General features: G+C 36.5%; 1 protein-coding gene across 1 annotated transcript in view; it reads left to right on the top strand.

The window, feature by feature from the left end:
- Positions 1–24997, top strand: part of LRRIQ1 (leucine rich repeats and IQ motif containing 1) — a 113547-nt gene that overhangs the window by 31364 nt on the left and 57186 nt on the right. The window contains exons 15-17 of the mRNA XM_037389905.1: positions 8338–8814; positions 10650–10788; positions 13044–13163. Of these exons, the coding sequence (XP_037245802.1) occupies positions 8338–8814; positions 10650–10788; positions 13044–13163 (736 nt within the window). The remainder of the gene's footprint in view (positions 1–8337; positions 8815–10649; positions 10789–13043; positions 13164–24997) is intronic.

The raw sequence follows: 24997 nt of genomic DNA, 5'->3' as shown, positions 1-24997 counted from the left end.
GACTTCAGTGCAGAGAGTACTTCAATCAGATATTTTAATATGTGGACCCTGACTTTTGATTGTTTGTTTGAGAAAACAGTTTCAAAACCTTTGAAGTAGTTTCAAAACCTTCAGTTAGCAGTAGTTGAATGAATCCATACACACAAGATAGTACAGTGGCATGCAGGAATAGTAGCTTAAATCCTGGAAGTGGTATAACCATATTAACATGATTTTCATCTTTACCTTCATAAAACCTAGTTTGGCTATTGGTGCAATATGCATGTATTTTTTTTCCCTGCATTTGTTTTCCATGTCTGTATTATTCATGTTCTAAATGATTGCAAAAGATTTGACCTCTTTTCTCTTAAAGTAGTTGATCAGATGGCTCTGTTTACAGGTCTTTGATTTTGTCATACATGCTACCTTTATTATTATTACCATGGCTAGTTGTCCAGTGACTTCATCTTAGACATTTGTCCTGCTTTTGGTTGGGATAGAGTTAATTTTCATCCTAGTAGCTGGTGCAGTGCTGTGTTTTGGATTTAGTATGAGAATAATGTTGATAACACACTGATATTTTAGTTGTTGCTAAAAAGTGCTTACTCTAAGTCAAGGACTTTTCGGTTTCCCATGCCCTGCTAATGAGGGAGTACACAAGAAGCCAGGAGGGAGCACAGCCAGGACAGCTGACTCTAACTAGCCAAAGAGATATTCCATACCAATGACTGTCATGCTCAGTATATAAACAAGAGGGAGTTGGCTAGGAGGGGCCAACTGCTGCTTGGGGACTGGCTAGGTATTGGTCAGCAGGTGGTGAGCAACTGCATTGTGTGTGACTTGTTTTTCTTGGGTTTTATTTCTCTCTTGTTTGTAGTCTCCCTTTTCATTACAGATATTATTATTATTATATTTTATTTCAGTGATTAAACTGTTCTTACCTCAACCAATGTGTTCTGCCTTTTTCCTGATTCTCCTCTTCATCCCGTGGTGGGGGGAGGGGGGTGCAGGGGAGTGAGCAAGCAGCTCCATGGTACTTAGTTGCTGACTAGGGTTAAACTGTGACAACATTGCAAGTAGCATTTTATCGTTTATACCTGCTATCTTCATCATTTTGCAATATCTGACTTTCTCATGTTTTCACACTTGGTAATATTGCATGTCTTCTTTCTTGCTTCCTTTTAATTTCCTAGCCAGTAGTCCTTTCAATATACAACTTGTCTGCTGATGCTTGGAAAGATAGTTTCCTTGATCCTAGCAGGTACTGAACATTATCCCAGAGCAGGTGAAGCATGTGACATTTAACAATGCTTTAGTCTGGACTTCTTGTGTATTTTGTTGGTTCAGGAAAAGTAGCCACATTTTTTTCATAATCTAACTGCTTTGTATTTACCTGTAAGCCCGTATATCCATGGTACCTTGTTACTGCCTACAGGTTATTACATTGATGTATTATTAGCTGTTACTAAGCTGCAATAAAATCTTCATAGCTCACAAAACAAATTTATTTGAAAAGAGCTTCATATTAAGAATTAGATTTAAATTAGTTTGGGAGAAATTATATAGTGCAGTTTTCTGGATGTAAGGTCCAGGTGGCTCCTAGAACTCCTATGTGTTTCTCCATTAAACCCTTAAGATATGTCTTCTCTTTTGTGACTTTTGGCTTCTGATTTGCAGGTGGGAAGCTGATACTTCCTAATCTATTTACCATTTTGAAAAAGTGTTCTTTCACTTCTTTTATTTTTTCTTTTCTTTTTTTTTTTCCCCTCTCCTTTTTGCCTTTTAAGAAAAAGTACTCCTCCTATATGGTAGAGAAAATTTTCTTATGTCTAAGATTTAGGACTGATTTCATCAGTATCCTTTGCAGAAAAAAATGCCAATCTGTAATTAGGATATAACTTCTGAGAGAGCTGTAATAGAATCTAAGGACCTAGCTTTCACATAAATTTCTACAAGATGGTAAAAAATGGGAAGGAAAGATGATATTTATAAAATCTACTGGTTCATTTAACCATGGTCTGCATGAATGGGCAGCTAGGCAAGTAAGAATTCTGTTGGGTAGTCAGCCTCAGGTCATCCATTAACTATTAATAATTAATGCTCATGCTACCTTACGGAGGCTGACTTGTCTTCTAACATCTTTATCGAAGACCTGGAGCAGGAGGTGGAGTGCACACTTACCATGCTTGCAGACGACAACAATTTGGAGGAAACTGTTTACATGCTTGAGGGCAAGGCTACCATTCAGAAGGACCTAGGCAAGATGGGGAGACAGGCCAACAGGAGCTCTGTGAATTCAACAAGGACAAGTGCAAAGTTCATTACCTTGGAAGGAGTGACCCCTTGCAACAGTACAGTCCGGGACTGGCTGGCTGAGAAATGTCTCTGCTGAAAAGGACCTCTGAATCTACATAGATAAGGAACTGAATGTCAGCCAGTGGTGTGCCCTGGTACCAAAGAAAGTTAAGAACATCCTGGGCTGTATCTACAGGATCATAGCCAGTAGGTTGAGAGAAGTTATCATTTCCCTCTCTTCAGCCCTTGTTAGTTTGCATCTGGAACAATGTGCCCATATTTTGGGTCACCAATACATAGAAGATACTGAATGGTCAGGGGGTTCAAGCACATGCTTAGGAAGATACAGCCAGGCTGTTTGAAGTGGTGCATGACAGGAGGATGAGCAACAAGGATCTAAGCTGAAACAAGAGAGGTTCAGGCTGGTGTGGTTGATTGATTGCAGTCAGTAACTAGGCACCTACCAGCTGCTCACTCGCTACTCCCACCACCGCCAGCAGGATGGGAGGGAGAATCAGAAGACCAGAAGCAAGAGATAAAGACAGTTTGATAAATGAAGGAAAGAGGGGAAGAAGGGGAAGGAAAGAAACAGCAAGGAAGCGATGCAAAGCAGTTGCCTCCCACCAGCAAACTGATGCCCAACTGTTCTCTGAGCAATGGCTTCCTTGCAAAGACACTCCCTCCTCTGCCCCCCTCGAAGTTTTGTTGCTGAGCATAATGTTACATGGCATGGAATATAGCCTTTGTCAGTTCAGGTCAGCTGTCTTGGCTGTGTTCCTTCCCAGCCTACTTGCTGAGGGGGAGAGAGAGGGCCTTGACTCTGTCCAAGCACTGTTCAGCAAAACATTGATGTTTTATCAATACAGTTTCAGTCACAAATCTAAAACACAGCACTGTATGTGCAGCTATAATGAGAATTAACTGCATCCCAGCCAGTCCCAGTACAAGTGGACAGCAGGAAAAACCCTTTCCTGTTAGGACAGTGATGAATTGCAACAGGTTGCCCAGAGAGGTTGTACAGTCTCTGTTCTTGAAGGTTTGCAAGAGCTGACGGGATAAAGCTCTGAGCAACCTGGTCTGATCTCAGAGCTAACCCAGCTTTGAAGGAGAAGGTTAGACTACAGACCTCCTGAGGTCGCTTCAGTTGAGAATTTTTCTATGGTTATATATAAGTTTTATTTGAAAAAGCTTGCAGGTGTTTGAGAAGAACAATACTAGGGAGCAGAATTTATGTAAATGTCTCTCCTTTCCTGAATGTATGTTTTGCGGGGAGGGGGGTGGGGTGGGGGGGTTGTGGGTTTTTTAAGGTTTTGCAAATCCATTCACAATCTTATAAATTGGTGACTTTGACGTGGTTGAAGCATCTTTATCAAATTTAGTCTTAAAATTAATTTATTGCGTGTTAAAACCCTCTGGTTTATTTTGACTAAAAGTACAGTTTATGGGTGATTTGAAAACCATTGAAAACTGCAGTTCATAAAAGGAACTCTAAACAACTTGTTTGTATATAAGCCTTAAGAGCATAGCTATTATATGTACATACTGCAATACTTAGAATTAATGTGACATTGCTAAAGAACAGTCCAACAATAGAGCAAACTTCTGTCTGTTTCCCATCTTGCTAAGTTATGAGCCCCTGTAGGTGTGACCTCAAGTATGTAAGCTGCCAAAAGTAATCACTGCTTGCTTCCCTAATCCCTGTTTCATACGCCACTGCTGCCCAATTAAATTTTCTGTGCTTTCTGCCTGAAATTTCACTGTTCTTGCCATGCTTAAGAATGAAACACATTTTAAACTTAACTTTATTCTAATAAATGCTTTCTGTCACTTTAGATGTCTTGTAGTGAGTAATCATATAAAAAAAAAAAAAAACACGACACCTTGGCTGCGGTAATTTGCTTTCGGTCATCTAATATGCAGATGTCTGGCTAGTGGAACTTGGACTTTATAAATACTGTATGTATAATACAGTGAAAATGATGGGGAATTTCATAAATGGCATTACAGGAGAAAATATGTAAACAGTTACTTCTTTCATGTGTTTGTAAGGGACTTTTGTAACCTGCAGTTGAACATCAATAATGATTATTATAGAAGTTTTCCCAAAGGCAAATTAGATTTTACCACACTATTACAAACAAAAGCTCAGTTAAAGTTGGAGTGTACTATTTGAGTAGTCCATGTATCAGAATTATGAAAATTGCAGTAGAGCTGCAAAGGGAAAAACATAATATTAAGCAAAATTCTGACTAGCACACAAAGGGGTAGAATATTATTTATGATTTAGCTGCAATGGCCAGGAGAAAGCTGCCATTGCTGATTAGAACCAGCTTGTTTGTCTACTGTCCTTTTTGCCTCCAAGAGCTTTGTTCTGCTGACTTCTCCATATAGTTTTTACTGTCTCATTTGGACAAAATGATGCTCTTTGAACAACTTGGCTGTCATTTCCTACTGCAATTGCATCTGCAATTCTATACAAAATGTGTCAGTTCTGTAAGCAAGCTTCCGCTGCCACCTTAAACTTTCTAAGTGCCAACATTTTGGCTGATTTAAACTCCACTGAAAGGCCTTTAAGAATGGATAACTTGTTCTTTTCCATATCGGTTAAGTCAGCCTGTGCATGGGTCCTTATACTTCCTAGGTGGTGTCAGTAAGGGTTTGCTGCTCCCCACCTCTACTCTTCCTTCCCCAAACACTGCACGTGAAAGTAGGGTTTGGTCTAAATTAACCAAGATGACAGTGATGGATATCCTTGGTGGATTGATGTTAGGACTGAAGCTGTAGCAGGCATTAATAAATGCCTGGCTTGAATTTCTAAATAGATTAAAATCTGTTTCTAATGCTTTTATCTTTCCTCAAAGTTCCTGGAAAATCCTGGCACAAGTTGAGAGGTATTTTTTGGTAAGAAAGCTACAGGTAATTTCTGCTCTTAGCACTTGTTTGTGAAAGTAATATCTTGGTCTTTGGGTACTATCAGGGACAGATCTAGCACATTGGTACATTGCTGTGAAAGACCCATCCCTTCCTCTTCTGGCTTATTATCCCATCCTCCCACTGAAAAAGCAGTATATCCTTTGTGGCTGTGCTAAAATTTACATATGTCATAAATTACTTCCACTTGTTAAAATCAAAATAAAGCTGTGGGTAGCCATTGAACATGAGAGAATGTGCTGGTCAAAGCTGAAAGCCATAAAAATTTTGCTGTAGCAAGACTGTCATATTCATCTACATTTCATTACATACTAAGCAGCCAGGCAGTATATGGATTACTGGTGCTTCCATCAGGATAATCCCATTTCTTGTTCTGGTCTAGATGCCAATTTATGCTTAAAACCTTGGCTGTATCTTAACCAAGAAGCAATTCCAGAAGAGTTAATGTGACCAGACCCCTTGACCTATAAAGCCAAGAGAGGTCTGAAAGGCAAGCAACTGATTTACTTTTCTGATACCACAATATTTCCTTTTCAGGTAGTCTTAATACTGTGATATTTCTTACCTGGTCTTCTCTCCTTCCTTGTATGTGTTTTGGGTTTTTTCCATTACGGAAGTAAATCAGGTCTGCATATTTTCCATTATAGCAGCTTCCTTTCTGTGGTTTGAACAAGTGGTCTTCAGGAACAAGTCTTCAGTGCCAAGAATGCAGTCCTTTTGAGACACTGAGAAAGCTGCAGTGCATTGATACAATAGCTCTACCCCAAGTCTATTGGATGGTTCTTTTTTTCTCCAGAGCTGCCTGAAATCCCCTTTCACCTAAGGGAACCACCAAGCTGACTGCCACCTAGCCCTCAGGCTCCATCTTAATATTTGTTATCTGTGCTTTGGAACCTCACCTTTACAGAAGAATCCCAAACACAGTTACCAAGCCACTTCATTGCTTGTAATTCTCTGAGATGTCAATACAGTTTCCGTTACAGCTTCTTGAAACTTAGGCTGATCTGACCGCCTAAAAGGAAAGACACTGAAAGACAGAGGGGAGCCTAAAAAAATCATACAAAATCAGAGTATGATTGTGGATTGCCAGGGAATGTGTCAGCTGGGACATGGGGTGCATGCCCACAGCAACAAGTCTGTATTTTGCAACCACTGCTTGGAAAAACTGCCCAAAAGCAGCTTCTGTGAAAAAATCAACACATAATCCCTCGTGACCATATTACTCCCTGCCCGAATTTTCAGTTGCCTGCAGCCTCCCCTCCCATTTCTGCTTGCCCTATCATAGCCACTGGAAGGGTGAAAGAGCTGCTCAAGATGCCCCTACATCAGAGGAAAGGATGCAAAAGTATTCCACTCTGTACACTGTTACGGTGTGGTTTTTTTTTTTTTAATTTGTCTTTTTTTCAGAATGAAAAGTATACTTAAGATATGTTTTTCACACAGAAGTTTGTTTTGCCCAGTATATAAAACATTCTGGGTTTGTCCACGATATTTTAATCCTTGAATAAACAAACAAAGAAAACTAAAACAAACCAACTGGGGGGGAGGGGGCGGGAACGGGGGACGAGACTGGGAAGGTGGGAATTTATTTTGGAGGTTTTTTATTTCTTTACTTTTTGGTCTTCTAACCATAGCATGTTTTGTAGAAATTTGGTAATGATCTTGTACCAAATTTGTCATCTTAAATTAGTTAAAGTATTTAAATAATGTTTTAAGTATTTCATGTTGAAGAAATTTCTATTCTTATTGTGTGGTAGGAGACAGCAAGAATTTTTTAGATTCTTAAGCACTGGTTTAAATATTTTTAGGAATTGTCGTATTTGTGGAATTAACAGGAGTAGTAGTAATGTGTAATGGACAATCAAATGTACAGCTAATGCGCAGTGAGTTGTGTAATTAGGCTGTGTGGATTTGGCTTCTAATTTAGCCATTCAGATTTTGTCCAATAGCACCGAGGTTGCACTAGCAGAGTTAGTGAAGAGTTAGGACCTTTTTTACTTTTGTAAGACCTGATTCTGTATGTTCTTAAAAGTCTAAAAAGTCCTTAGTTGAAATTCATTAGAGGAAACAGTTCTGTAAGTAAAGAGTCTTTTCACAATAAAACCTTGTAAAAGCTTCCTCTTTCAAGAATTCTTTTCACAATAAAACCTTGCAAAAGCTTCATCTTTCAAGAATGATGAACAGGCAGGAAAGTTCTGTTGTTCAAACTACAATCTTAAGACCTGATTTTTCCAGACTCCCAAGAGAATTGATCTTATTTCTTCTTTTTCTCTTGGATTGGTGACCTACAACTGACTTTGCGCTCCTCTGAAAATAGCGACAATTTACAGATCTCTGCATCTGTCAGTGCTGTGAAAGGAAAAGTTTCATAATTCCAAAAGTACCTGCTGCCTAATACAATGTACACTGTCCAAATACAGGCAGCTTTCTGAATCTGTAACAACTAGTTCATATTCGCTCTTACTCATCTTTGTCAGTCAGATAGTATAACACAAAGAACTAATGAGCACCAGACTTTATAGATTAATGTTGCTTCAGTCTAGTACCTTCCCTTCTATTGATAAAAATATCTATACTAAAAAAAGGTTTCTGTTTTCTGAAATTCTCTCTAGGCATTATGGTTTGTTGGTTTGAATCTGTGTTTGGGTTTTGTTGCTGTAGTTCTAATCTATATTTTAAAATTACTGTTGCTTTTGTATTAGCTTTCACAGTTCCCAGATAAAATTGAATCATTAAGAATATTACAGGATTTATAACAAAATTGCCTCAAATCCTCTTATATTTTTGGCATCTTATGCCTCTAACCACACAGAAAATTAATAGTGAAATGCACAACTTAGTGCCTATTTCAAACTGACTGAAAACTTAAAAAAAAAAAAAAAAAAAAAAAAAGTCAGAGTAAAATAAGCAATCTAGTATATGTGATTATATTTGATATACTACCAAAAAAAGAAAAATACAATTCAAATTTATAAATACTGAAACTGGTTTTCAATCAGGATCATTACTGTTCACTGTAAGAATATGGAAACATGTAAGGATACTTGAGGTAGTTTAGAAAATAACAGAGTATATTTTTTAAAAAGCATTTAAGTCTGAAACACATGTGAAAACGTTTTTATCTTCTTTCAGGATTGCCTCTTGTATTGATTCTGCACAGGAACAATGCTGGTATTTTAATCAATTGATGAAACTTAGTATTAAACATCGTCATGCACATGAGTATGGTGAACTAAACGTTACTGATGGAGATGGACCAGAATCACTGCAAAGTCATTTAAAGCAAACATCCACTGGCTGCCTACAGGAAAATAACCTCTTTATCATGGGTGTGACAGAAAATAAACAGGTCTTGTGGGAGCCTTCTGAAAGACGGATTACTACTGGCCATATTCAGGCCACATTCATTAACTCCTCCATACCTGTGCACCAAAAGGAAAATAAAGAAGATCAGAGAGTGAAGCAGAAGAGCATTGAATCTTGGGTTAATTGCAGTGGGGAGAGGAAAGACAACAATAACACATTAGCTCAAGTCACACTGCAACAGTCAGTGACAGTAGCAAGTAATATGGGAAGAGATTTTCAGTATTTTGAGAACGATACAGAAAGGTAAGACATGTCAGATTGTTTTCAGATAGACTATATGGATAGGCAATAGGAGTAAGGATTTCTTGTTTAAAAGAGACAGAATTTGTAGTAAGAAAACAATATTTTTAAACTTACTAGACATTAAAGAGTTATATAAAGGTGATGCACCATAGACTTCCATATTAACAACAATCCTTTATGGTGTTCTATCAGTTGATATATTACAATATAGATGCATATGTACTTAAAATAATTTTTAAATACTGTATAATAAGAAAATTTGAAAACTTTCTCTCTTGGTTTCCTACCTTTTTCTTCTTTTTTTGCAATTTATGACATCAGTTCAATGACATACACAATGTTAGGGATGAAAATGCTCAATGGTTTGCAGGAATTTTGGGGCAGTTTAAACTACAAATTGGGGTAAAGCTTTTTTGATATGCTATTCATTAGGCATTCAAAATTCATCTGTGTAGTTTACAGTCAATATTGTTTAGAAGGCAAGAGGTAAAAGTTGCTTAAATCTACCATCCTGCTCCCTTGACCTTAGGCCAGTCTCCTGCTGTTGTGATGACTGAAGAGTTAAAAGCTTGCCCTGCCCTTGGTACTCCTCCAACATGCCTCGGCCTGCTGCTTAAAAGTAGAGGCTGGGGTGAGGGGCTAGTTCAACTTGTTCTCTGCCCCAAAATATTCTCCTACATGAAACAGACTGGTTTATTACCTCTTTGGAATGCATTTACTGCTGGTTTGTGTGGTTCTGGTTGTACAGTCAGGGAAAAGAGAAGCTGAAATTTTTGCCCTAAAGGTACAAAAAGTCAGATACAATTTTATAAGAATTCAGTTTCAAAAATATATCTTGAGAACGGTATGAAGAGCAAGCATGGAAGGGGTGATGCTTTATGCTGTTTAGACTTGGGGTAAATATGCAGTAGTGCTTAGTAGGTGCTTAAGACACTAATAATTTGTCATAAAATCTATTGTTCAGGAAGACAATAGAATTCATTGCCTTTCAGGAAGCTGAAAGTAAGAGTACAGTAGTCTATTATGAAAGATGAATTCTTTAGAAAAATATTTTTAAATATGTAAAGTTTGGGGAAGATTTAAATCTCTTCTTAGACCCGCTGTCCAATTGAAATGAGAATTTTGTGGAGAAAAGCATTCCAAGACAGTGAAGTCATAATGCAGAGCTACCATTAAAACTTTTCTCCTTCAGTATAAATTAATTGAACATATATTTAGGAATTTTAATCACTGAACAAATATAAATAGTCTGTAATCAGTGCTTATTAAACAATGAGCACATTAAAAAATGTAGAAATATAACCAGTGGTCAGTAGGGTTAAACTGAAGGGTAAATGTAGGCAAAAGGTGAAATTGCACTTTTTCCGTTTTCCTGTCTGCTTCATTGGAGATACTTGTCTCATGAAGTTTTCAGCATTTAGCTCTCTTTAGTGGTTTGGTGGTGGGTTTTTTGGGTTTTGTTTTGTTTTTTAATATGGACAGTGGAGATAAGCGAATCCCTCCAATAGTTTATTCAGTCATTGTTAAACCACTTCTGCTCCTAATCCTTCCTTTGAGGAGACTCTTCCTTTCCAGTAAATACACAGGGAACACAGCCTAGTAGAGATTAGTCCTCTTAACTCTGGAAATCCAATTAACTATGTGATGTGAATATCCTCCCATGATTCTGAACATATATGTCACATCTGGATTGTAATTTCTTTAATCATTTTACAGTCTTCCATTTGTCTCAACACATAGCACTGTGTTCTATGGTTATAATCTGGCAGCTATGATAATCCAGTTGTACTGGTGAGGTTATGTCAATCATAAAGGTATATTTTTTTCTCTACGAGGCTACATATGGCAGCATCAGTCATCCAGTCCCTTTGGCGGCAGTACCATGCCAGGAGGAAAACGGACTGCACCAAAACAGAGGATCATCAGTTTATAGAAGCTTTGAGAAAGAAACATGAAGCTGCCACACAAATCCAGGTTGGTTGATGTTATTCCCTTTACTTATTTTGAAAATTTAATAAGAAAAAACTTACTAGTTCTGCATATTTACAATCTCTCTATTTTTGTTTATGATTTTATTCATAGTTTCATAATTGAACATTTTTATTTAATCAGCATAAGCTTGATATTTCTAAAAGAGAGCCTTCCTTACAAAAACTTTTATAGAAGCATAAAAATATTTTCTGGTTTTTTTTCACCAAGTATTTCCCTGAATTAGTTTTGCTTGATTTAATGCTAATATTATGCTTAAGACCTATTGTGTCCATGTTCTTACTGGGGCATGTCTATGCTATTAAACTGACAGATGCTGCATAACTGGTACATCATGTCTGATAGCTATACAACTAACTACTCTTCCCATCTCTTCTCTCCTACCTACCTGTCTTTCCGTCTCTCCCTGTCTCCCAAAAACGGGATTGCCTCATCCATACTGCCACTGGGAACAGACCATAGCCTAGGCTGTCCTATGGTAGATACTGAGCTAACAGTTAAACAGAATGGATTACTGTGTGCAAGAATTGAAGTCGATGCCTTGACTGTTTAGTTTGCCAACCAGATATAGTATTTACCTGTCAAGTTGCCAGGGTTCGGGGGGGGTCTGCATTTTTAAGCAAATGGAACTTTATGGATTTCAATTTTCAAGTTAACTTAAAAACATTTGATATTGTAAGTCTTCTATAAAAATGTCAAAGGTGCCAAAGTGATTTAGGAGCCTAAGTTCCATTTTCAGTCTGAAAATCCAAGTAATTCATTAGTATCTATTCCACAAATGGGCAGCAGCAACATGTTTAGTACATGTGCGTACTAAGAAACAGGACAAATAGAGAATCATATTACAGCAGTCAGTTATCTGGGAAGTTGAGCTAAAATTCGTTTCTGGAGTATAGTGTGTAGCTCGTATATTAACAATTGATCTCCATAAATTTATTTAATCCACTTTTTTTAACTTATGTATTTGACCTCTATTCTATATTAAAGTGATAAGTTTCACAAATTTATATAGGGATTAAAATGTGCTTCCTTTTATTTTTTTTCACACCTGATAATTTCCAAAGTTAGTATGAAAAGAGTCTTACACTATTTATCTTTGTGCATTTTATAGGGGTTCAGATGTCTCATATCCATTCTTATATTTTATTTTTTATAAATACTAATTTTAATTGCATTTGTAAAAATTAATTGTTTGTTGAATGAAATATATTTGTCATTTGATTACTCAGAAAATTTTATCGGAATGATTATGAAGATCTGTAGGAAAATAACAACAATGAAATTACAGGAAAGCAGTTCAAACACCTTTAGTAATTTTTATAATAATCAGGAATTCTGTGTGTAAAAATAGTAACATTTTCATTAATATATGCAGTTAGACAATCACTTCCTAAAAATTAATAATCTGAACGTTAAGCCAGAATGAGATTTACACTTCCTATTTTAGTGCCTTCATTGCAAAACCATTAAATGTGGACAACACTACAGCTTTCAGCATAGTGGAAAATGTTTGCATGATGTTTTAAATGTTTAGGACATCTTGAACTCTAGTGATGCCAAACACTCATTTGGGGGGAAATTGCTGTCTTGAATTTAGTTTTCTTAATTCTATCTATGTCACTTTGATCTCTGAAGTGTTTTCATGGATCTCATTCTACGGCTTGACATGTGTTCCTTACACCCTTCCTCTTTTTCCAGCATTTAATTCCTAACGTGTTTCTTTTTCTTAGGTATGATTATGCCTACTGGTAATATTTTTTTTTTAAATAAAGATCTTCGACAGTTAGGAAAGAGTAACTGACCTAGGTCACTTGCATGAGATGTCTCCAAGAATTGCTACTTGTAAACTATAAGACATTTAGTACAAGTGTATTTTTATTCTCAGTAATTTGAAAGTTGACACTCAGCCTTTTCTTATGTAGCCTTTCCTTTCAGTTTGTAATAGTCCCTAAAGGAATTGTCAAATAATTAATTAGTTGACCCAGGTTTGTAGTTGAGGGAGTTGCAGGATTCCTTTCTGCTTACTTGGGGAGAGCCTCTTGAGTACTCTGAGCTTTAGACATATGCTGGCATTTAATTTGTCTTGAAGTTTTAAATGTCACATAAAGTTCAAAAAACAGATCATTGAGCTATTAAACCAAGGCCCAAGATGTTTTATCTTCCTAATGGGATAACATAGAGAATCTGGATTTGGGTTTGATCTATGGCTTTGTATAACATGCTTTAAATTTTTTGTTTAGGCATTTTGGAAGGGTTTTCTTTTGCGAAAGAAACTGGCCAGTGTTCTTGCAGCTGTTAAAAGTGATGAAGTGGAGGATGACTATGAAGAAATAAAAGCAGATGATTTCACATCTTCTGAAGTAAGTGCAGTCATTAGCATGAAAACTTCATTTAAAAAATAAATATTATTCTTCTTAAGCAATTGTGTAGGTATTGGAAATAAATGAAATTAAAATGACTACCAGGGCTAGAATGAACATGTTGGATGTCCAGAAATAAAGAAGCATTTAGTATATATAGCTCATTTAAATTTATTCATCATGGATTGTTTCCTGCTCTTTGTAATACCCTGGTAGTTACTGTGCTGTTAATGTCACATCCAGCATAGAACCCCATATATTTCTACAGTTAAAGGACAATCAAATGAAAATAAGGAAACACTACTTTTGTTCTAACATGTTCAGCTTTTTAGTGTTTTAGTAACAAGTTATAATGTCAGCAACATTTGAGTATTTTGTTCATTTTCATAATAGAATGAGAGCAATAATATAGCTGAAAATATAGAAAAAGTAGCTGAGATTGTGTTGCAGTATTCCAGTAAAAGAAACATGCTCCCAAAACCAGAGGTGAAGCAAGCTGCTGTTTTGTTTTATAGGTGAAGTGCTAAAAAAACCACAAGTCTGAATACAGTAGTAAATTATGAGGACAGTTAAATCAGAAAAAAACCCACACTTAGAAGGCCTGTAATGCACAAAATCTAGAAATTGTTACTAGTAATTTTTCCAAGTTATATAGAGTTAATAATGTACTTTTAGTTTTAAAGGATTGAAATTGGTTCAGAAGTTTCCATTCTAAGAAATAAAAGCGTGCTCCAAAGGAATCTGAGGAATAACATCACATTCAAAATTCAATCTAGTGATAATTAAGTACAAAATAAAAATGGCTACAGGATCAGTATTGTCATTCAGTACGCAAGGAAAAGAATCTTTAAACCAATTTTATCTTTTATAGTCTCAAAATACACAGTCTACGTGGGAAGTTCTAGACTCCGTACACATAGTAAGGCGGCTGTTGATGACTTAACTATATGTTTGTCTGAAGCCCTGCTTTCTCTAATTGTTCACATTCATTGGCTGATTTTTTTTTAATGGTTTCAGGTAAAGCAAAGAAAACTGATAGTAATGTGGCCATCTGAGATCTAAGAGGATATGACAGAGGGTTTTTTCCATTAACCCATGTCTCTAAATGTGCTTATTCAGCTGCTGCATCTTTGCCAGGGCCATTTGTCAATATTCCACTGTAATTTTGCAAATCAGAATGACGTGATAGCCCTGCTACTGGCAGGAATAGATCTCGGTTATGACCACATGTTTGTATGGCTCATAGAGAGTTATGAAACCAAGTATGCTGTTAACAGGAGCAGGGCAGTGTACAGTTGATCAGTCTTCAGTCATCTGAGTATCAGCCTTCTTTTACCACCCCTCTCCCTTAGAAAATAGTTGGCCTTTGTATGAAATTATTACCAATGACTTGATGTCTTGGAGTATTCTTTTTTTCCTTCTCCCTTTCAGCAGCTATTTTACCATTCATTTTAAGTATTGCTGTCTTATTGTAAGAAGATGCAAAATGTTTAAGGCAGGAGTCCCAGGCATCGTTTGGTAGACAGGAAATGTGTGTGTGTAAACATAGAGATCTGGCTTAAATTTTGGGATTTTCTTCTTTTTAATTTGAAATATATATACAAAAAAGAACAGTCTCATTAGTTGATGTTTTCTGATCCCTGGCTTCTTTCTAAAATAATAAAAAGCAGAAAGTTGGAGGATTTATTTCTTCACACAGGAAGGAAGTATCTGTTCATGTATTAAAGAAGGAAAATATCCTGTTTTGAATTATTCAGCCAGTAGGCCGGAGTCTTATATACTGTAATTGAATTGAGCCGTTCTTGTTTCACTCTGTTCAGCTCAAATAATCCTGTGATTTTTTTTTTTTTTTAATTGCTAAATTTAAAACTACATGGGCAGTTTTGTTCCATCTGTCTGTCAGCAAGGCAATTGCTTGTGGGCAGGTGCTCCTGAGGCCAGCAAGAAAAGAAAGGAGTGGGGAAGGCAGGAAAAAAAGGCCAGCTTATTTCAGAGGGGTTTTCACTGTGTCACCCTCTGGTGTTGCCACACATTTCTTCTTTTGTTATTTTTTTTACTTGTTATTGAGTTTATTACAAAAGAAATGGGTTTAGGCAGCAATTCTCATAGAAAGTGTTTAGGTTCAGATGATGATAGGAGAACCATGAGCTGGCATTTTAATTTGCACTGCTGAACTGGGGACTGATGTCAAGTAAGTTACCTTAGCTTCTTATCATGAAAAATATAAGAACATCTGTTTTCTACAGAGCTGTGTATGTGATAAACTTACTGTGTGTGCGCCCATGAAGTATATACTGTGTTCAGTGAGTGAGCATTTCGGTGTTCAAGGTATGGCTCCAACTAGAATTATACTCTGCAATTTTATCACATTTTTTTCCTTCCTCTTTTTTTTTTTTTATTTTTTTTATTTTCAAGCGTATATCTTGTCTGTGCTGGAGTTTGATTGTGAGAAATGTGTGGCTTAACTGTAATGGCCATACACTCTGTTCTGCCTAGCCCAGACTAGCCATCTTCAGTACTAGATTGCCTGATTCCATGTGTCTTTAGCTGTTTCCTTCTCTGCAGGTGGGTGATGCCAAGTCACATGGACTTTCTACTTTTGCAGAAACAAGCAGCAGAAGCTGGGAACAGTCTTTTACTTCCTATTCCCTCCTTTCTGGCCTCGGTGTTTCATAGGAAAGTGCTGAAGCAGAGCCAAATAATGGTACATGACATCAGTGGCTATCTATTGGGTCTCAAACAAGCATGTAGGGAGGAATACATATTGCTGGGCTGAGAGATCCCATATGCTAGGGGTGAAGGAAGAGAAAAGTATCTGCACGCCATTTTGTACAGATTTTACTGTTTGATAGGGTGAGTGAAATGAGAGAGAAGGGCAGAAAAACATTTCCTTATGGCAAACCAATACAAATGTATTAAATCTTGTCCAAAAGTTTTTTTGGAGTAGTCCACTATTTTGTAGTGTAGTCATTATTTGGGGTTTGGTGGTTTGGGTTTTGGTTTTTGTTGTTGTTTGGTTTTTTTTTTTAATACCAGCATTAGGTAGATTTCAGTCATAATGATTTTATTCAGTGTTATCTGGAATTCTACAAAATCACTAGTGTGCCAGCACCTATTTAAACCATTTTTAAATACCACAATGCAATGAGTCATTAAGCACCAGTCTTCACAGAATTGCTGTTTAATATCTTCATTATAAACTCAGCGTACCCAGTGCTCTCTGGAAGGTGAAGCTGCAAAACAGCATGTGGAAAACTCTAGTCTTTGCAGAAGATCTTCTGTTTACTTCATTTAGGCATGTTGAGCAGTGGTATATTTTTAGTCCAAGTTTGGCACCATATCACATAAAGATGATGCCAAATCCATATCACATGGAAGATGGATGGCATGAGATTGAGGTGGAGGAAGAGCCTTTATCTTGCTCAGAATAGCATGACTAGTAATCATTTCACCTGAACAATTACTGATACTTTCTTGTATTCATGTCAGCTACCATATGTTGCCAAAGACATTCAGAGGCAATTGATGGCAGTAGTGTTTTTTGTCTGTTGTATTGTGCAATGTCAAACAGGCTATCCTAGATGAGATAAAAGATCTGGCCAACAGATGTCTTAGAAAGTATGAGCCTGGTATTTAGTGATATTTTCATGTCTTTCATGTGGACTCTGAAGAATTCCAGCCTCTATGGTCCAGAAGGCTGATCTTAAGGCAACCTTTCATCAGCAGTCCATCCATGTAGCAAATGATCTACAAGGCACAGCTCATTTTACCTCTGGTGGACAAAATCTGACAACACATTTGCTTGACACAGCTCTTACTTTCTGTACCATGTAACAGTCAGCATTGTTGTTTTCTTGATGAGAATATCCTATGAGCCAAGTGCAAAATGACTGAACTTGTCAGTGTGTCAGAAAGCCTGAAACAATTGAATATGATCAGTTTTATGACAATTTTGTCAGAACAGTAACCATTGAATAAATTATTGTTTTCCTACCGTGAGTCAGCAGATGGACATATCTTTTATTCTCATCAAGATAAATATCAATATTGAGGGTTACATGGCACAAGAAAGCAAGTACTGTATTTTTCAAAACCTCATTATTTTTTTAATTTAGTTTACAGCTATGTAGTCATACTTTTTCAAAAAGGAAGTAGCTTTCTAAGTTGTGACCAAACTAAAAAGAAATCCGTCACTGCTTCCTTCATCAAAGAGAATAAATCTTTTGCCCTGAGACAGTGTTGCTCTGCTTCTGAACTTGATTATGTAGAACTTTAAAATCACAGTCTTTTTGACAGCTTTTGAAATTATTAAGCAGGAGTTTCCTTCACATTTTTTTAACATATCCACACTCAGACACATAGTCATTTCTGCTTTTTTTGCTTGCCTTCCATGGCAGCTATGTAGCAGGGGTTTTCTTCCTCCCCTTTTTCCTTCCTCCTTCCTCCCCTTTTTTTGTTTTTCCCCTTCCTCTTCTTTTTTTCAGAGGTGCAAAGTATGAACTACCTCATGTGCATACTTTACTCTTGAAAAGCAAACAGCAGTTAGAATAATGTCTTTACATCTCCCATCTTTAGTATGCTTATCACGTATCCAAACTAGACACATACAATGTGTTTTGTTTTCTTTTCAGATAATCCTTCATGGTGTGGTTTGTCTCAGGCTGTGAGCTTGTGATTGTGGGCTTGGGACAGTGATTGCTGTTTTCTTGCTAGTGCCAGGAAATAAATGTAGCCTATGGATTAGAAGGTCCCCATAACATTTCTTGTATCTTGACATTCTTACACATGTCTAGCTCTTGTAATTGCTTATAAATGTCAGATCAGAATCCACCCTTTCCATATTGTATACTGCAAAGAATATGATCCTTTTTTCGTCAAATTTCTTATAAGGTTAGTGTTGTAGAAAAGCAAAAAATTGTCATGAAAATTTGATTAGATCCATCCTCTTCTTTTAAAAAGGAGAAAAATTCTCCTAAGTAACACATTAGAAGATCAATGTTTTCAATGTGTGTGTATCAACAGTCTCTTGATGTGATCCTGCTTCTTCAGCTGCTATGTTAATGAATCGCATGCCATTCTCAGTCTGTGGCATCATCAGATACATAAAGCATCTCTTCTTCCTCTTTCATCAATGACACATATCTAAAATGCTGAAATCCTGTTTTCTAGTTATCTGATAGATATCCTGGTCTTGGAAGTAGATTGTTGCAGTCAGTATCTGATAAAATAAACACAAACACAGCTATTAGGAGTTGAGGCAGCTTCACAGCTCATTCAGAATGTGGCCTGATGGCTTTTGGGCTTCCACCATGAGATCTCAGTTCTCGATGCCACCTGAAATGCTTTTAATTTTTAAACAAAAGCTATATTCATGGCTTGTCTCTGCCTAATTCTTGGTTAAATAGCTAGATTTAAACAAATACTTTCCAAAGGAAAGCCCACTAATAATGCATGACACTAAAGATATCATTTGGAGCCTTTATTTAGCCAAATGGTATAGTGTTTTTCTAAATTATATTTAGCTTGTGTGACATATCAAAGTATATCAATGACATTAATTATACTTCCTAGTCTTAGTTCTGTAAAGGCAAAGTCAAGCATCAGAATTGAATAAACAAGCTAAGCAATGGAAAAATATATAAAAGTGAAAAAATGTCTTTGTGGAGTTTTAGACTCATTACTGTAGCCTCAAAGGAAAATCACTTGAAGCCAACTATATCCTTGTAAATGGAAGTAATAATAGAGCCATCAGCTCTTCTCCATGAGTAAGTACATTTGCATCTGGAGTCTGTTGAAAGCTGAGCTAAGAATCTCAGATCATTGAATATGACTTCCCTGAGTTCTTTAATTTTTATGTAATGTTAAAACTGACATTTTAGTGTAAATATAGATTGTGTTTAAAGGATCTCATAAAATGTCTGATATTTAGCACGTCCACGTACATTGATCTCCATTGAAAAAGATTTATCTTTTGTTTAGTAATGCCTATTTAGAAATTTCAGGAGCTCTCTGGACTGACTTGTCTGTACTCTGTGAGAACAGGCCATTGAAGCAGCCAGTATTGTAATTGAGTTAAACAGCAGTACTTCTGAAGAAAAAGAGGAAAGTGAGATGTCAGCTTCCTTTCTTCTCCACACTTAAATTCATACACATCGCATTGCCTGGAGCTTATCCTTTTTATTTTAGAGCATAGCAGATGTTACCCAAGCACAGTACAGCTTAGCTCACCTGAACATATAATAAGTCCTAGGGAACAGATGGGATGCATCCAAGGGGTGTGAACAAGCTGCCTGTTGTCATTTTGAAGGTCATTCTCTATCATCTTTGAAAATTCGTGACAACTGGGAGAGGTTACTGGTGACTGAAAGAGGACAGGCATCACACCCATCTTCAAGAAAGGCAAGAAGAAAGATCCAGGGAACTAGAGGCTAGGCAAACTTATCTCAGTTCCTGAGAAGGCTGTGGAGCAAATACTCTCAGAAGCCATTTCTAAACCCATGAAAGAAGGTGATTAGGAGCAGCCAGCATGGGTTTACCAAAGGCTGATCAACTCCATTGCTTTCTGTCACAAGGTGACTGGTACTATGAATAAGGGGAGGACAGTGCTTATTGCATGCCTTTATTTTAGCTAGGCCATTGACAGTCTGCTAGAGTCTTGTTCTCAAAATTTGTTGAGGTATGTGCTGAGCAAGTAGACCGTAAGGTAAATGGCAAATTGACTGGACTACCAGTCTCAAACAGTTGTGTTCTGTGATGCAAAATCCAACTTGTGGACTTTTTTATCCAGAATTAATTTTAATCAAATTAATGGAGCCCATCATAGATGGTAGGGGACCAAATTAGTTAATGTTTTAGTTAACAACCTGTATGATGGAACAGAGTCCAATCTCACTAAGTGTGCAGATGATACCAAATTGGGGGCAGCAGTCAGTATACTGAAGGATCAGGGTGTTCTTTAGAGCTTGCACAGGCTAGATAACAGGCTGACCAAAGCCTCATGATCTTCAACAAGAGTAAGTGCAGTCTGATATATGGGCTAGAGTCACCCCATGCAACACTGTTAGCTAGGGGCTGACTGTCTAGGAAGCAGCACCACAGAAAAGGATCTAGGGTTCTGATGGACTTGCTTCACCATGCAATTCTTGAATTTCTAATAGTGGAAGCACAGAAGAGGAAGAAAACCAAAAATATACCCTATAAAGCAATCTTAATTTAGCTAAAAAGCTTTTTAACTTTGTCTAGTTTGTCCTTGAATGGAGTAGGCTAAGGAATCCTAAATGCTAAATACTGTTAAAACCATCTTCCGGTATTCAATTTAACTTTTTTTTTTTTTTTTATGGAAAATACTGGAAAATTTTATATTATATGGTAATAGCAATAGCTATTGATCATTTCACAAATTTGAGTTTACAACAGGAAACCAATCCAAAGAACCAGATCCTGAAGCTCTTGAATTTCCCCGAGTGTAGCAGTGCAGGTCCCAAAAGATTTGAAGTGCTAGGAATGTATAAGAAGAGTATGAGTAAAGCTGAGAGATGATTAAGACGTATCTTCTTTAGAATTATGCATTTTTAGTGTAATTAGAGATTCTTTATTATCAGTTTCAAAAAAATATATGCTTACAACTTAGTCTTCTTTTGCTCTTTATCTTCCAAATACTTTTTTGTTCTTATTTCGGAAATAGGGACTTTTAAACAAAAAGGAAAAGTTGTCTTGAATCAAATTTCTCATCTGACGTGAATTTTGAAATATATTAAAGGCTAGATGACTATAAACTTGTGACTAGTCTACTTTTCGTTACCCTGTGCTTCTGCCTGAGATTCCTTCTTTTGACAAAACTTCAAGCTAAAGTACGGCTTTCTTTTCTATTGTGTTTTTAGTATTCAGTCCCCAAACTTGATAGAACATTTGGGGTTATCTTCCTTTGAAACTGTGTATTCTTTGAATGTGCAGTATTTAAGGTGTGGGGATGAGGGGTCCCTTAGCTCTTTTGTTTGTTGGTTGTTTGTTTTTTTTTTTTTTAATTCATTGCCCCTTGAAAGTTTTATTTGTTTTTACAGAGGTAGAAGAACTTGGAAAAACAATTACAGGGACGTACCACCTAAAGTTCGTGTAATGTGGCAGTCAGAGTGGGGAAGACCTGAAGACTTGTGACATTTTAAAGGGGAAAGACTGCATCTGGGGTCTTAGAGCCATTTTGAGGGGTGGCCCGAAGGTGCCGGTATCCTGATGTTTATTGAGATGAGTGGGGGTATACATCTCAAAAGATTTTTGAAGCATACATTTCTGATGCTTACTTGAACTGTGTCTAACCTCTGAAGCTGAGGTTACCATTCACCCATCTGTATTTTTTATTCCTGTATTCAAAAAAAGATGTAGGACCCAGAGCTTCCTTTGAACACTGTCAGGCTTAAGACAAAAATGCATGTCTAGAAAAGTTTGGGTCATGTAGGTCACGAATGACTGGCATCAACTACAATAAGATTCAGGCTTTTGGAGACGTAATTACATACGTATACATTCAAACTTTTTTGTGAACGAAAACTTACAGGGTCACTGAAATTTTCATTATTCATTTAGTTTTTTATATTCTGAAATTATTTTCATAATTTTAGTATTATGTATTTAGAAAAACACATACATATATTGAATTTATAGATATGCATTAGAATTTGAGAGAACGGTTAGCTTTCTGAGTTTATTAAACAGTTTGGAAAAAAGATATTTGGAGTAAAAGTTTCCTCCATAAAATTTTCTTGAATGTTTTTCTTAACAGAGTGTTGTGATTTTTCTAGTAACTGTTAATATATCTTTCTTATAAATGGACAACTACAAAACTATGTTTGTCCTCTGATTTTCTTACAAGAATGTACTCCAATAATTAACCAGCTTTTGTAAGTCTGTAAGATCTCTTGGGATCAATTAATCGTTGTGATGTTTCTCTGGAATACATATGATACTCACTACTATTTTTGGCTTAAAAAATTGTTTGGTTTTAGCAGTCATAAGAATGTAGCCGTGCCCAGCTTTCTTTCCTAATTCTGTTGTCTTATATAAAGAAAGGGTTGAAAAAGAAGCATTGCCAAAGGTTAAAATAACCTTTATTAGGGTGCTAACCTATTTATCTTCACCACATAAAATATGTGAAAAAGCATGAAAGACAAACCCAGACAAAAAGACTATTTTTTCCTACTGCTTGGAGTTCAGAGATCCATTTTCTATGAAATGTATATTCACTAAACTGTCTAATTAAAAAGACGTCTGTATACAGTTTTTTATAAAATAGTTCAAATCAATACATTTACATATAGTTTTAAAATGGTGGAAATTAAGACTGAATTTTTGTGGCATTAGAAATGGAATAATAATGCAACTAATAGATGATTTAGTTAAGGTTGATCATATTTGATATTGGCTTAGCTTTGGAAGTTTTTTAGAAAGTCTGGGCCTGAACTGACATTCAACTTCCTGACACTGAACTAAGCTTTACACGTGAACTTTATTTTCTCAGAAAAGCTAGCCCATAGAGTAATCTGATTCCTGAAAAGACTGGATGAAAGAAAAGGCTAAATACACAAAAATATCTAGATCTTTAATTTCTAAAGAAGTTTTCGGTCGCAGTCTATCAATATGTAAGTGAGCATAGAAAAGTGATCTGGTCCTTTTGTATCAGCTATAAGAGCTAAAAATTTGTGATTTCTTAAGAAGTTTGTTAAAATTTCATTATGCCCTTAGAGAAGACATTTCTAGCAAAGAATACTTGGGCCTTGGCAGAAATGAAGTTTAGTTTAAAAAGAAATTAAAGATGTTGTCCTGCAGTAGCACAGGATTTGAACAAAATATGCCACAGAGTTAAATATGTTTGCCATAAACCAAGAGAGAAAGTTACAGCTTTCTGCCAGATGAAAGACAGTACAGCATGGCTGGCTGTGGTATGCCCTGTTCTGTTGTGAATATCCACAGGGTTAACCTTTGGCTTATGATCCTTCTGCCTGGCCACTCCTTCTCCCAGTCTGAGCAATTATTTAACCTGCAAGGTATCTAACGCTAGAAAAAATAGTTCTTCATGTGGCATGTTGCCCAAGAAGAAATTTTGTCAGTTTATTTGAAATACTCATAGAAAGCTGTTGAACATTCTGCCTTGGATTAAAATACTAGCTTTCACTTGTCTTTTCATTTTAACTTTTTTTTTATTTTCTTGGAGCGAACTAGATTTTAACTGTGCTGTTCAAATATACTCACCAAAAACTAGGAAAGTAGAAATCAAGGACATCACCCTGAAGAACTTTATTTAAACTTGTATTCTGTAGAGAAAACTAGTGGAAAGTTTAATTCTGATTTATTTATTTATTTATTCATGTTACATATTATTCTTATTAAAAAATAATTTGAATCTAGAAAGGGAAGATACTTAGTGAAATCTTGTTGAAAAAGGGCCATTCTGACTGAAAATGCCACTAATGGGCTGCCTCACTGTGGGGAACAGAAGTCCAGAAAAACAGGTTAGACAAAACCAGGCAGGGGAACTGGGAGGTGAATGTTTTTTTTAAAAGCAAAGAATTCCACACATTGTTTCTGTGAAATTCTAATGTGGAAATATTTTTTTTCTTAATAAAAGATGCTCCCCAACCCCCATCCACCATTCCTCCTATTCTATTGTAATGCACAGGAGCCAGTCATGACTCTGAGTTCAGAGTGATTTTTGGATATTAATTTTGTTCTGCTTGTTTGACTTCTGTAGGGCAATTTTCCTATTTTTATCTTAAGATACTATATAAATAAAGCACTACATAAATATCAATAAAAAAATTTCTGGCTAATCCATTGCTATCCTGCAAACAGTGAATGAGTCAATGAAGAAGTGAAGGAAGAAAGGAAAGAGGTATAAAGAGTTAGTTCTCCCAAATTTTCAAAAATACTTCCACAGTTTTATCAGATGATGATTCATCTCGTGGTTCTGAGGTCCACTGTGTTTGGAAACCTGGGGTAGCTTCAGCTCCCATGGCAGCCAACATGTTGGCCTTTTGCAGTTCACCATCCTCTGAGAAATGTAAATGATTTGCATTCTTTCTGGATTGACGCAGAAATGACCTTGCAAGCACACTAACTGCGTGGCTATATTTGTCATAAGAAGTTAGACTACTGTTTTGAGTTAAAGAATCTTTTCCTAGATGTTAGCAGAAAGTCCTTAAACCATAGTTTCCAAGGTCTGAAAGAATATACTGAGGGAAGGATTGTCCTGAACATGTCCAGGTCCTTTCATTCTTTCCATAAGCACTTGCTGCTTAACTCTTCTCATAGCAGAGTACTGATGTAGATAGATACATGGTCTGACCCAGAACTGAGTTGTTACATACCAAATGCTGGCCTTTCTTTTCAACCTTTATTGTTAATGCCTTCTTGCATCCTCTGCTTCAACCATAGTACAGGTTTGGGAATTGGCTAGGGTTTTATTATACTCTTGTGATCCTCCTTGACCTGAGAGATGACAGGCAATATGTGACAGGATTATTCCCAGTTTGGACAGTTACTTGCAGGAGTGCTTCAAAGCTGAGTGTAGTTTAAGACTGTGTCCTGTGACCTGTTCTTTGTTCATGATTTAAGTATGACTCAGAACAGCCCAAATTACATGTATAATCATCAGAAATTATTATGTAGCTCCAGAATATAATCCAGAGCATATAAAACATGCCTAGATTTAGATTGTTTAAATAATGCTTGCACTAAAACTCTGCTTTTCAGTAGCTCATTCAGTCTCCATTTTAGTAGAACTATTCTCACTGACTGCGGTGGTTGTAGGATTGGATTCTGTTTCTGAGATCACAGAAGTTTAA

This window comes from Falco rusticolus, chromosome 5 (assembly GCF_015220075.1).
Source record: "Falco rusticolus isolate bFalRus1 chromosome 5, bFalRus1.pri, whole genome shotgun sequence".
In the NCBI taxonomy this organism is placed as follows: domain Eukaryota; kingdom Metazoa; phylum Chordata; class Aves; order Falconiformes; family Falconidae; genus Falco; species Falco rusticolus.
This window is presented reverse-complemented; position numbering and strand designations above follow the sequence as displayed.